Source organism: Mytilus californianus, unplaced genomic scaffold (genome assembly GCF_021869535.1).
Source record: "Mytilus californianus isolate M0D057914Y unplaced genomic scaffold, xbMytCali1.0.p SCAF_10, whole genome shotgun sequence".
Classification (NCBI taxonomy): Eukaryota; Metazoa; Mollusca; class Bivalvia; order Mytilida; family Mytilidae; genus Mytilus; species Mytilus californianus.
Genome location: NW_026262582.1, coordinates 69,116,658 through 69,130,900, shown reverse-complemented (window position 1 = coordinate 69,130,900; position 14,243 = coordinate 69,116,658). Strand labels below are relative to the sequence as shown.

At 32.7% G+C, this 14,243-nt stretch overlaps 1 protein-coding gene across 2 annotated transcripts in view; it reads left to right on the top strand.

The window, feature by feature from the left end:
* The window catches only part of LOC127718418 (cell migration-inducing and hyaluronan-binding protein-like), a 53,827-nt gene that overhangs the window by 20,978 nt on the left and 18,606 nt on the right, over window positions 1–14,243 (top strand). For both annotated transcript variants that reach the window (XM_052224435.1, XM_052224434.1), the window contains exons 6-12: window positions 587–805; window positions 1,687–1,791; window positions 3,251–3,387; window positions 4,789–4,861; window positions 5,821–5,954; window positions 6,833–6,963; window positions 7,312–7,381. In XM_052224435.1, the coding sequence (XP_052080395.1) occupies window positions 587–805; window positions 1,687–1,791; window positions 3,251–3,387; window positions 4,789–4,861; window positions 5,821–5,954; window positions 6,833–6,963; window positions 7,312–7,381 (869 nt within the window). The remainder of the gene's footprint in view (window positions 1–586; window positions 806–1,686; window positions 1,792–3,250; window positions 3,388–4,788; window positions 4,862–5,820; window positions 5,955–6,832; window positions 6,964–7,311; window positions 7,382–14,243) is intronic.

Sequence of the window (14,243 nt, the reverse complement as noted above, 5' to 3'; positions counted from 1 at the left end):
CAACAAAAGGTAAAAAAATAAGTCATATTTTATTCATTAAGATATGAATATGATTGAGCAACAGGCACAGTCTATAAAAGCTTTCTTAGTATTACATTGTAAGTGTTTTTTACAACAAAAGGTAAAAAAATAAGTCATATTGTATTCATCAAGATATGAATATGATTGAGCAACAGGCACAGTCTATAAAAGCTCACTCCGTTTTACATTGTACGTTCTGCTCAAAACAAAAGGTAAAACAATCAATCTGTTCAGGGATGCTTAGGATGATCGTTTGCTCTTCTTGCAACCAAAGGTAAAACAATAAATCCGCTCAAGGATACTCAGGATAATTGTACCCTCTTCTTTCAACAAAAGGTACAACATAAATTCGCTCAACGAAACTAGTGATCCTATGTCTGCTCTTCTTACAACCAAAGTTAAACAGTACTGTTTACTTACGACCAACATTGTCTTTTTCAGACTGGAGTAAGAATATACTATCTTGATACTGCGAACCCAGATCTCGAGGATTGAATTCGATTTTCTGAATAAGTTCATTTTGATAAAAACAAAATGTATGAAAAGAGGCATATTCTATTTACAGGCTCAACTTCCATGACGAAAGAGGTATTCCTTCCGTTGAAGTCAGAAGGCAAAACAATTGCCGAAGTCTCAATGCTGGTTAAAGGATTCATCGTCCTAGTGATGAGTTCATTTGACATGGAAATGAAAGGAAGGTCCAAAGCTGAAGTTTTGGTCGCAGTCGATTTGAAATACAGACCAGTTTTGACTTTTGTAGAAGATGTCAGCACATGGGAAACAGGTAGTTTCAGTCATAAATCTATATCAATTTAGTAGAAAAACAAATGTGAAGTTGTCTTACATTTTGTTATCCAGGGAGCATTGAAGGCTTATTACACGATATACGGTTGTGTTCCTTCCTATTGAAGTCGTTTATATCCCTATCCTTTGACGTTAGGTTGTTAGTTGCCTGATTCGCTAAAAGTTTTCTAACATTTTCTCTAATTTTATATCCATGAAAGCAAAATTTCGATTGAATAAGCACTAATAATAACATTACATATATGTTGCATTATAATACGTTATTTTGATTGGCTAACAGCAATCTCGCGTCATTCTGAAATTAATCTTCATTTCAAACTGAAATGTAACATTCATCATCACACGTGCTCCACAATAAAGTGCACAGGTAAATAAAAGAAAACTTGATACAATCGTGTTTTCATGATCCTAGCAAAAAATGTAATTATAAGTATTGAATGCTTCTTTTAGTAATTTCATAGGGTTGTAAACGCGTTGAGCGAGCGCACATTTTTAGAATGACGCGCTTCTGCGCTTTACACAAAATGTACTTCGGTCAACGCTTTTACACCCCAATAAATTTACAAAAAGAAGCATTCAATTTTTGAATAGCAAACAAGGCGAAATCATTTCACTTTAAGATTTTTAAAAACTGTTTGTATCAGTACCTTATTTCTTGCTTTATAAAGGAATTAGCTGTTTTTATTCATGTTATTTGACTATGAGGTATAGAATTAAGCATACCTTAAATTTCAATTATATCATAAAAATATCGAAAAGTCGATATGAATAATTGTCATACCCTTTCCATTGTCCTCTCGATTTTGCGTATTTTTCGACAATTCAAGAAGAAATGTGTTTCATCTTCTGTTTTCTTTATAGGAGATACTGTCGTTATTGCATCTACCGACTATGACTGGAGGCAGGCTGAAGACAAAACTCTCATCGAATGCCCGTCCTGTAGAGATAATCAGAAGCGGGTATCGGGTATGTGTCTTTACCAATTAAACTCACGTGACCACATATAGACGCACCCACAAATGTATCCTGATTATTATAGATATTGTCATTATAGCTAAATCTTTAGGTTTTGGCGTTACTTTTGTGAAAAGATGCGAAAGTTATGTTTTTACCATGCTATTGATTGTCTTTTATCACTTTGGTACTGATTGATATGTTTTGATATGAAATGTATTGGAAAAATATATAGATAAACTGCATAGTGATAGAATAATTGCATTTTTGTTTTTGATACTGACGTAAATAAATATGTCAAGCGAAGAAAATAAAATAACAAAAAATACCGAACTCCCGATATACCGAGCTGATATTACAGCTTAAGAAGTCAGTATAAAAAAATTAAATGCCATTATCTTTTATTTATTTTTTTTCATTATGTGTATCTTGGTTAAGAATAAGAATTACGTGAAGTAATTGATAGAACTCTTTTACGCGTATAAAACATTGCGATAGTTGTTTCGGCGCATGATTGACATCAAGTGCATTTCATTGATAAATTCACGGAGATGGATATGGAGGAAAATAGCATTGACTGGTTTTTGTCTCGCCTTGACGGTGTCAAAAAGCGAGACATAGGTATGCTGCTTCCTGTGTCGGCGGCAATGAATTAGTTTGTGATTAGGCCTAGTTTAAGGTGAACCACTAGTGGTTGGTCAATGATATTTGGTATGCAGTTGTATTAGCACTGGCACATCTCATTTCCATGGAGATTATTTGGCCCTGCCCCCTCGGTTATGGTCTATTGACTTTGAAACTTTTGCTTATAATTTTTATGTATTAGTTTGTGATTAGGTCATTTTATGGGGAACCACTAGTGGTAAGTCAATGAAAGTTCGTATGCACTTTTATAAGCATTGGCATATCTCATTTCAATGGAGAATATTTTGTCCCGCCCCCGCAGTCATGGTCTATTGACTTTGAAACTTTTGCTTAGTTTACATGTACTAGTTTGTGATTAGATCAGTTTAAGATGAACCGCTAATATTAAGTCAATGATATTTGGTATGCAAATTTATTTGCATTTGCAAGTCTCGTTTCCATGGAGATTATATAGCCCCACCCCCTCATTATGGTTCATTGACTTTGAAACTTTATCATAGTTTACAAGTCAATGTTTGTGAACGACTTATGATAAGTCTATGATATTTGGTATGGACTTGTATTAGCATTGGCACATCTCATTTCTATGGAGATTGTTTTGCCATGTACCTTCAGTCATGGTTCATTGACTTTGCATAACTTACATGTTAAGGTATTGCTATTTTAATTTCAACATTTGCATTATCAAAAGTACAAAAAGGTGAGACATATCTCTGTTTTACAGTTTATCCTTATTTATTCATGTATCAATAATAGTAGATGCAGAGCATGAAGGGGAAGCAACCACATTTTAAGTATTGCCTCATGTATCGTTTATCTACGGCAGGTCCACTGAAGTTCACTCACTATGGCGAAATCTACAAAAATGTTGATATGAGAGGCGAAGTTGGACTCTTAACCAGAAACATTTTGTTCGACACTGAAGATGCTGAAGGATCAACTACATATGGTGGGAATCTTAAAGTAAGTTTATCACAGAGTAAACAAATGTCATTCACAGTGTGAAATTATCTATCGCCAGGATACAACTAACAGAAAAGGGTACTTGTTTGTGCAACCTTCGTGCAGTGATTGTTTCCTTTACTCCATCAAGTTAGTGTAGAATAATATGCGTATCGGAGCTGATTGTGGACACGACACTTGTTTATTCTTCATAAAAACGAACCGGAAGATACCAAAGTGAAAATCAAAACTCACGAGTCGAAGATAATCTGAAGACATCATTGCAAAGCACACGAAAAACGACAAAAAAGTAATTAACAGTTTACAAAAAATTCATAAAAACAATAGACCGAGGAACACGAACCCGACCACAACCGAGCAGGATCGAAGTTGTTTTTGATCCTACTCTACATGTGGCACCTGTCGTATTGTTCATTTAAGCATAAATTCTATACTGTAACGTGAAAGTACCTACTTTGACATTTTTTCTCCTACGTTTATTTCAGATCAAGACAAAATTTTCCATTCTGTTCAAAATTTTTAAAGACATAATATCAAGCCGTGCATAAAATTACTAGTGAGAGGTTTAGCTAGCTTTAAAACCAAGTTCAATCCACTACAGTACTTTACCGATGTTTAGATATCGTTAATCCGTTTTTACTTTGTAATCAAGTGAAAACAACGGCGGGAATTGCATTACCTCCAAAAAGAGTAAGAGCGGTTTGGTCCAGACGGAAATTGTCAACTGTAAGCAAATGATAATTTTACCACAGAATTAGTCAATTAAGTTGTACCAGGCACTTTCAATTTATAATTATATATCAAAGCCTAAAAATTGATTCGATTTATTGAGAACCAATCCAGATATTCAGCTTCGCCTGTTTATTTGTTTTGTTTTTTAATTTCATCATCAATTGTAATACTAAGTCATGTAATTCTATATTCAGGAACTGAAAGCATTCAAAAGCGTTTATATTGAAAATTTCATTATATTTACCTCTATATTCAGGTACTGAAAGGATTCGAAAGCGTTCATATTGATAATGCCATTACATTTACCTCTATATACAGGTATTAAAAGTATTCCGAATAAAGTAAAATCACAAAAATACTGAACTCCGAGGAAAATTCAAAAAGGAAAGTCCCTAATCAAATGGCAAAATCAAAAGCTCAAAAACATCAAACGAATGGATAACAACTGTCATACTCCTGACTTGGTACAGGCATTTTCTTATGAAGAAAATGGTGGATTGAACCTGGTTTTATAGCTAGCTAAACCTCTCACTTGTAGCAGTCGCATCAAATTCCATTATATTGACAACGATGCGTGAACAAAATAGACAGACACAATAGGTAAAAATGTCAAAAATAGGGAAACAAAGTGTTCATATTAAATGCCATTACATTTAACTCTTTATCCAGGTACTTAAAGGATTCAAAAGCGTTCATATTGAAAATGCAGAATTTAATGATCTAGGTCAACAAGAAGTGTTAGGTACGTAACAACAACCTAAGAATAGCTTTTTTTTAATGTTTTTGATTGCATTCTATATAGCTAGATGTTTAGCAAGACACATTACAGAAACTTCTGTTTTCTACATTTTTCAAGATGGTGTGGGGAAATTGTCCTGAAAACGAAGATCAGATAAAGTAAGACGACAGCAGTTTACCGACATTCAAATCTCTTAAATCGATTTAGAAAAGACAAATCATGGTATATAATAAAAACGTATCAACTGGGAGATATATACTCTATTTCTCTATTTGCAGGCGCTGTTCGAATGGTGCTTCATAGAAATGGAAAGTTCACAATTTGGAAGCTGTCATCATCCCTTTTGTCATAAAGTTATGTTCTAAGCCGAACCTCATTGTTAATTTGTAGATGTCAAGATATGAGGCAGACTTAGGCAGACGATTAATTATAATCGTGGTACCTTTGATAACTATTTAGCATTATCTGTTGTATCCTTTATTTCAAGTTTGATGGAATGGATCCGTTCATGATAGTCACCTAACTTTGAAAAATTCAGTGAGGAGACACAATTTACATAGCAGCACAGAAGTTAAAGGATAATGCTAGCTGGATTTAATTTTTCCTTATAAGTTCCTGTATGAAATCTGCTCCTTATGAATATAGGAAAAAGTCGCCAAGAGGGGGACGCATTTGGTTTCCATTGGGAAGTGTTCTTTTCATATACTTAAACCGGGTCGATTTTACAAAATCGTCCTCTGGTCTCTGGTATCTTTGGCTTTGGCTGTTCTTTTTGTCCTATTTGGTTTTATCAGCTCTTCAAATATTTTAGCCTCGGGCATCACTGAAGAGACATGAGTTGTCAAAATGTGCACATGGTGTAGTAAAATTGGTACCTTCAATGTTATTTTATTATAGTCAATCATACCACATCTCATTATTTCTATATTAATTAATTTTATATTTGGTATTTAAACTTACAGGCAGATACCCTATTCATTTCCATATGTGTGAGGATGTTGATGAAGACAAAGCTACAAGGCCATGGATCAAACACAACTCTATCCATCATTCCAACAGCAGATGCGTTACTGTTCACGGAACACATGGTCTAATTGTAAGTACGGTTATTGGTTATGTTAGAAAAAAGTATAAACATGTAAACATGTTTGTTCTTAAACTAGTTTTAATTAAACATGCTTTATGATATAGCAAATAATTAACATATGCAGAAGAAATATAAATTTAAATAATACATTCCTTTGGTTATTCGTGAAGAGGTTCGGTATAAGTGATTGCTTTGTACATGTGTTCTAACAGATTAACGTCGTGACGCTCAAATCAAAAAGATCGAAGGTCAAATCAAGTACGAAAATCTTTTCCAAGGGTAGAAAATCCTTAGTATTTCAAACAATTCAATGCTTTGTAAACAGTTAATTCATCTATATGATCATATGAATAGTTATTTGTTAAAAAAACAGTGTCAGCGTTCTTTAAATGACGTCAAAATTACTACAAATTTCAAACTTCAATATAATAAAATAGAAAATAAAACTATAAGTCGAATAAAAATATAACACTATAAAAAAGAAAAAAAAAAAACAAATAGACGAACAAAAGTCCACAAAATAATGAATTGAAAATTAAAAAACCGGGATGAAATCGAATGCACCGGCAGCGAAGCAATTCATCCTATACAAGTGACTTATATACTATTCTAAATATACTCGAATATCACAATAGTTATTGATATCGATATTAAACTCATCATAAATACCAGACTTAAAATTTTGTCAGACGCGCGTTTTAACTTCAAAAAAACTCATCAGTGACACATGAATCAAAAAGTTGAAAAGACCAAAATAAAATACGAAATTGAAGAGAATTGTGGACCCAAATTCCGAAAGGTTGATGTCAACTAATCCAAGGTTATCTATTGTTTAGATCGGATGCATTAAAATGAAGGTAAATTTTGAATTTTGTATATATATTTAGGTGGAAGATAATGTATGTTACATGACAAAGGGTCATGGTTATTTCTTAGAAGATGGTGGCGAAAAGAGAACGGTATTAAATGGAAACTTAGGGCTTGGTCAGGAAAAAGGAACACTTATTAAAGCTGACAAGTAAATATCTTAAATATCTCGTTATAGCATTAGTCTTTCTATAACAATTTTGGTAATTTTATAAGGATGTGCATCAGGTCTTGAAAAGTATAAATCATATCTTCATATCTTCAATTTTTCAAATTTTTTATTTTAACGTGTATTATTCAGGAAAAAACTATGTGTGTTTACAACGGGTGATTAAATATAGAAAAAAGTGGGTGATATGGGGCAAATTATTTTCCCCTGTAATGTAGAAAAAACCCAAGAAGTCCAAACATTTGACAAGAATTCATAAACCTCGCCTGAGTTCATCCTTAAGGAAGAAATTCGGCAAAATGTTAAACTGCCATTTTACTTTTTTTACAGTGCACCATCTACCTTCTGGATAACAAATCCTCTTAGTTACGTCACAAACAACGTAGCAGCAGGGGGAGAGGTAAATGTTTACTTAATTATAACTGCACTAGTTAAAATCCCATTCACATTCGCAAATGTCAAGTTGGTTCAGTATTTAAAATTCAATATTCAAAATATTGTTTTCTTAAACATTATTTTTCAGTTTTTTTTTAACATTTGCTTTCAATATTCAACATTCGTGTTTCAACAGTCAACACTCGTTTTCAACATTCGACATTCCATTTCATCACTCAACATTAAACCTTTGAAATATATTTTGCATTCACACAAATAAATAGATTTAAAAATTTCTTTATCAGTTTGAACAGGCCAGTTTTCAAGCACATGGTTATGTAGCGTACGTTGCCTTTTGGGTCTATATAAAAAGAAGATGTGGTATGATTGCCAATGAGACAACTATCCACAAGAGACCAAATGACACAGAAATTAACAAATATATGTCACCATACGCCCTTCAACAATGAGCAAAGCCCATACCGCATAGTCAGCTATAAAATGCCCCGAAATGACAAATGTAAAACAATTCAAACGAGAAAACTAACGGCCTAATTTATGTACAAAAAATGAACGAAAAACAAGTATGTAACACATCAACAAACGACAACCACTGAATTACAGGCTCCTGACTTGGGACAGGCACATACATACAGAATGTGGCGGGGTTAAACATGTTAGCGGGATCCCAACCCTCCCCCTAACTTGGGACAGTGGTGTAACAGTACAACATAAGAATGTTCACTCAGCTGGCATAAGAAAATTGAAATATATCAAATGAATGTACTTTGTGGCATGGATTATGTTATGGCTTATGAATTTATATTGTAATTTGGTATTTTCCGCCTCTATTTAGAAATTGTTATTATTTGGTTATCCAACTTTTTGAGTATTTAGTAATCTATACGTTTTTTCTGGAGACTATTTGATAAAGATTATTCATCAACACGTGTCATGAGCACTGAAATATGTATCCTACTTTTTTTGAGGTGTTACCTTCTTTCAGGATATTGCTATATCGGGGCGAATATTAAGCAAGTCCTCTATTAATTTTTTTTCTGCAATTTTTCTGAACTAATTGTGTTAGCTAAACATGAAATTACAGTTAGTAGTCAACAATTTTTTTACGCGTCCAAAACGATGCAACAGGTGCTCGATAGTATGTATTATGTCTAATGCATTTTATTGTTACATTTACACGAATCACCATGGACAACGTGGCATTGATGCATTGATACCTGATGTCTTTTTCTAATATTTTTGGGTATCACGTCTGGTTCATTATCTAATGCAATAGGATCATCGGGAAAATGTTTAAATTGTAAATGAGAGTAGATCATTCGTGTTTTTATCATACTTCTTTAAAATGCGGTAATTTCTGATATGTGCCTTGGTGTTTTGAACATTGCATTTTGTAATCACTCTCGTCTCTTCTAGGGGAAGGAGACAAGTTAGTGTTTATGTTTTTTTTCCAACTTCCAATATTGCCTACTAGTTGTAAACAATGTCCCTCAGCGCTACAACAATGACGCTAAGGTTCCTCCCTGTGTTATAAGTTAGTGTTTATGTTTTTATTTGTTTTCGCACTCAAATCTCTTTCTAATCTGTGTTAAGTTGCCTTATATTTTTTATGAAACAAAATAATATAAAAGAAGTTTAGCCCAAATCACAACCAACAAGATTAAAGAAGTCACTACTAGCGATGCTTTGAACAATCGATTGTTTCTGTCCTGTGACGAATATTTGTTAAAGCCTTAGATATTAGTTTTATCATGTTGCATCACTTTCGTATGGAACAGAGCAACAACCCGTCATAGATACCATGATTTGATTATGTAACGCTTGAATAAAAAAGGTAAAAAGGCCTTCTAAACTATGAAGTTGAAGAGCGTTGAGCACCCATCAATCTGAAAAGTTTTGCAAATACAGCTAAGGTAATATATTCCTTGGGTAGAAAATCTTTAGTATTTCGAAACTTTCAAAGCAATTTTAGTGTTTAACAATTAGAGCTAAGGTTAGGGGTTTGGGTTAGGGATTGGATTATGGTAAGGGCTCGGGTTATTTTATATAAGGTTGACTTTGTCGGATACACGAATATTGATAAAATTTAAATAAAGGCAACAGTAGTATACCGCTGTTCAATAGTCACAATTCGCTTCAACTGAAACAAATCCGGTTCACAAACCAAAACCGAGGGAAACACATCAACTATAAGAGGGAAGCAACGGATCAACATAAACAACCAATTTTAAATTAATAAAAGCAATAAAGAAGAACATTTTGGTTATTTGTATGTGATACTGATGACCATCAATTTGTGTTATATGCAAATATATAATACACCAGGACTGGTGCAGTTGTAATTATTCGACCTTGTTGTTACCAAAAAAATAAATCCTTATAATAATTGGCTAATGTAAGTACACATTAGACACGCGTTACCTCTACGACAGATTTATGTTTTGTGATGGGATCAAAACCATTTGGATGTCAAATCAAACACGGCGTTTCAAATTCATAAAGCAAGATTTAGCAATGATTACCTCCCTTGGGGTAAAAGAATCTTAATATTAGCAATTGAGTGACAGTATATTTACAGAACATAACCGCATCAATGATATTTAAAGGGAAACTTCGCAAAAAAATAAAAAATTGATATTATGTCCATTCTGTATAAAAAAGCACAAATTCATAAATATTAAAGTTTTATTCTGCTAGATAAGAGATCACCATCGATTTTAAATTTAGAGTATCAATTCTCTGCGTGCTGCCATTTTGACATCTTTTCGGGTTAGAAACCACGATATATCTATAAACCACAAAGGACCAAAACCAGCAGTAACCTAACGTAGTCGCATTTATTCGACTAACTAACTTGATACGGAAAATGTAATTATTTTTTAAATAACTATGGTCTGTCGTTTTTAAACTGTTTTTTCTTTACGAAGTTTTTGAAACAAGAAATTTTTATGGGAATTAGTTAAAAAGTCAAAGTCCAAAGTCATAAATAAGTGTTCCGTGTAAAATCGTTTTCGAAAATCTAATGTGTTCATAATTCTTTTATGTAATAAACTTATTTAAATAAATTCGGACCTTCTCTTATCTGATCACCAGCATGGCTAAAGGAATTAATCCCAAAGGTATTGTGAGGTGACACGTCCAGGTATTCAAGCGATTTCATGTCGGGATTAAAAACTCTTATTACACAATTACATAAAGCATGTTCATGCATCGCTTCACTTCTGAGGGTATTTTTCAGTGTAAACAGCCGATAACTTGTAACTTTCCATTTTGAAACTATCAGGTGTATACTATACATCTCTGTCTTGCGTGTCCGATAGTGATATACTAGTCATTACTAAACTCATACGCTTGTTTATAAATAACATTTCTGGTGTAAAGAATGATATTTATGAAAATCTAAATAATTCCAAAAAAAGATTTGATAAAATAAAAATCTATTTACATATTTTTTCCAAGGGTAAATTGGGGAAAATGAAAGTATATACTCGTTGTCAATAATGATGGACATTTTGCAACATGAAAGACTATTGATTTAACAAAAATGTACGCACTTGTCGATCATTGGTTTATACGCCTAGATAGAAAGTTACGGAACTATAGATAGTCTCAATTTAAAATTGTATATGGAATATAAGAAAGAACATCCAGAACCAATTTGATTTAAATACAGGTCGATATCTAACTTGCTTTGGTTCATCAAAGTTATGGACATAGTAAAATCACAGATTTATATTTCAATTAGATTGTTCTCGAACAGTTGAAGAAATTCGTCATCATCACAATTGTTGGGTATAATGTATATTAATGTGAACATGGTTCTAATAGAACCTTATGCCAATTTTCCTGTTCCGACATGCATGTAATATATATGCCACTGGACGTACACTAATGATCCCCAAAAAGTTTATTTGAAGAAATAAAGAGACTTCACTCCGGATAGACTGATAGTAGTTGTATTAACGTCTGATCAGCTTGAGGGTTGATTAATTTATTACGTTAGCTTGTGGGGGAATAAACCATATTGCACTTATGCATAAAATATTAAATAAGAGTAATATAAGAGAAAATATAAATACGAAAAGTCGCATATCTGGTAAAAAAAAAAGTCTCACCAACTATAGGATTTCACGTACAATTGTCATTATAATCGAAATAACGGGCAGTCATTAAAATACATGCATGTACGCTTTGATAAAAAGAGGTGCCGCAGTTGCATATTATTCATCATAAATCTATTTCAAGTTTATACTTTCCTGTTATTCTTATCAGTTAACGCAGAGACATGTAACTATACATCTCTTGTTAGCGACAATCAACTATATAAATATCTGAATCTGATGTGACTTACCGTTCATCTCTAGTGGTTCATCTCTTTCTTTTTTTTTCTTCTTTTTTTTTATTTGGGCAGGAACATAAACATTGTTAGATATAATGTTCCAAGGTTTGAGGGGGGGGGGGGGGGAGGTCAAGTCTATCGAAAGTTACAAAATAAGAACGTTTTATTTATGAATTTACAAGAAGAATTCTGTTCTTGGACGTAGTTTTCTTCTTCTTTTTTTTTAGTTCAGTGATTTAAATTGAGAAAAAATCTAGTCAGAATTTAAATCGTTCCGGCAAGCCCCCACCTAAGACTCCTCTAAAATCATGTATGGTCATGCTTCACAATCATCAGAATTTACTTTGCATTGGTACATTCTGTATCGGTAGTGATTAACCTTGACATTTCCGGGTATAACAGAGCTACTTGTATATTACCTGCATGTATGTGGTTAGGTACATCGTCCCATGAGGTCTTACGTATACAGGTTCACATTTATAATGGTTTCTGATATAACAAGGTTTTATGACATTCACGCTTCTGCATGTTCTGTATACCAGTTTCTTATCTTATTTTCAGACCAAATGAGGATGTGAATATTTTCCAGGAAAAATATTGAGTATCAAAGTATCAAATTAAAATTAATTTCGGGATTTTTTTCTTTCTTGGTATTAAATCACAGAAATTTAAAGAATATACTGTTTATTAATATAAGAAGATGTGGTATGAGTGCAAATGAGACAACTCTCCATCCAAGTCACAATTTATAAAAGTAAACCATTATATGTCAAAGTACGGTCTTCAACACGGAGCCTTGGCTCACACCGAACAGCAAGCTATAAAGGGCCCCAACAAATTACTAGTGTAAAACCAGGAGTATTCTTGTCAGTTAAGACAGACATATAATTATATGGATATATATGTCTGCGGTATAGACATGGTGTATGAATGAATGATAAGTCTTGCAAAGGTACAAGATATAAAGCACATTGAAAATTGATTCCGCCGGTCTGTCTCCATTCAAAAAAGGAAAGTTGACGTTATATTGATTCTGAAAATTTTTTTTAAACATCGTTGGTCAAATAGCTAAAGTATTTGTTGTGAGATGTAGAATATTTTAATAAGGACATTCCGGATTAGGTAAATGTAGATCGCTTTGGACAGACCAAACTATATTAATGTAACTGATAATTTTATCTGCACATTTAAATATTCAAGGTTACCGATGATAATTCAAAATAGCACAGTTTTTGGTTTAGACGCTCGTTTTCGTGGGCCATTTTTATTTATAAAATTATTTCATTGAAAGTTATTCAGAATTCCGATGTTACAACAAAATACTCACCCATCTAAAAACTGAGCTAACGCAAAATATAAAAAATATATATAACGGCGATTCAGGTATTTTGCCACCATATTCCTCCCCAAATAATTATTTTTTTCTGTCTCAAACCCACATTTTTCTTTTATCATTTTTTTTATGTTTTTCAAACCGGAAAATAATTTTCGTAATTATTCGATCTCATTCCAATAAGACAAAGTTGACCTTCTTCAAATGGCTGAAGTATTTATACGTTGTGAGATTTAAAATATTTTAATAAGGACATTAATTCCTGAATATGTAAATAAAGATCGCTTTGGACGGACCAAATTATATAATTGCAATTGGTAATTATCTATTTCAAATATTCAAGGTTACCGATTCTAATTTAAAATAGTACAATTTTTAGTTCATACACTCGTGTTTAGAATGCCATTATTATTTATTCAATTAAATTAATTCAGTATTTCATTGTTACAAAAATATAAGGCAGTCATTATTCATTTTAAACTGAGCTTACGGAAAATATAAAAATATACCACGGTTATCCAGTTATTGTGCAACTATATTACTCCCCCAAAATAATTATATTTCTTTTTTTATTTTCTGTCTCAAACTATCACTCCCGTTTATCATTCATACGAAATGATGTTCACACCTGGAACGGTGAACCGTGACGGCTAAAATTCACTGAGTGAAGATCAAAAGATTAGAATTACAGAATGCAAACCTTTAAATACCTTGAATTTAACCACGCATTTAACAGGTAGTCACTAAGTGTCACAGTACAATACACATTGTATTTTACACAGTACTAGCGGGAAATGTTTGCTAGACTGAAGTAAAAGGTGAGAATACAAACATGCATTTTTAATACACTATCATTATATATGTTTGTTCAAAATATCCGTCGGAAAAAAAATTCATAAAAATATTCTATTATATGATTTACTTTTATTACTATAATGACTATAATCATATCAGAAATCCTTAAAATATAAATCGTACATTTTATTTTTAAAAGTTGCACGGCTGATCACTTTACTTTCTTAATTATTAGTTGGTTAATAGCTACGCCAAAAGTCGTCGATGCGCTTTAAATCGCGTTATTAGATGATTAACGAACAAGACTTAAATGAGATTAATTCCACTCCCGGCATGCAAAAAGACTTAAACTACGTCACAGAAGTCAGGAAGTTCGAATAAATAAAATTAATAATTCCC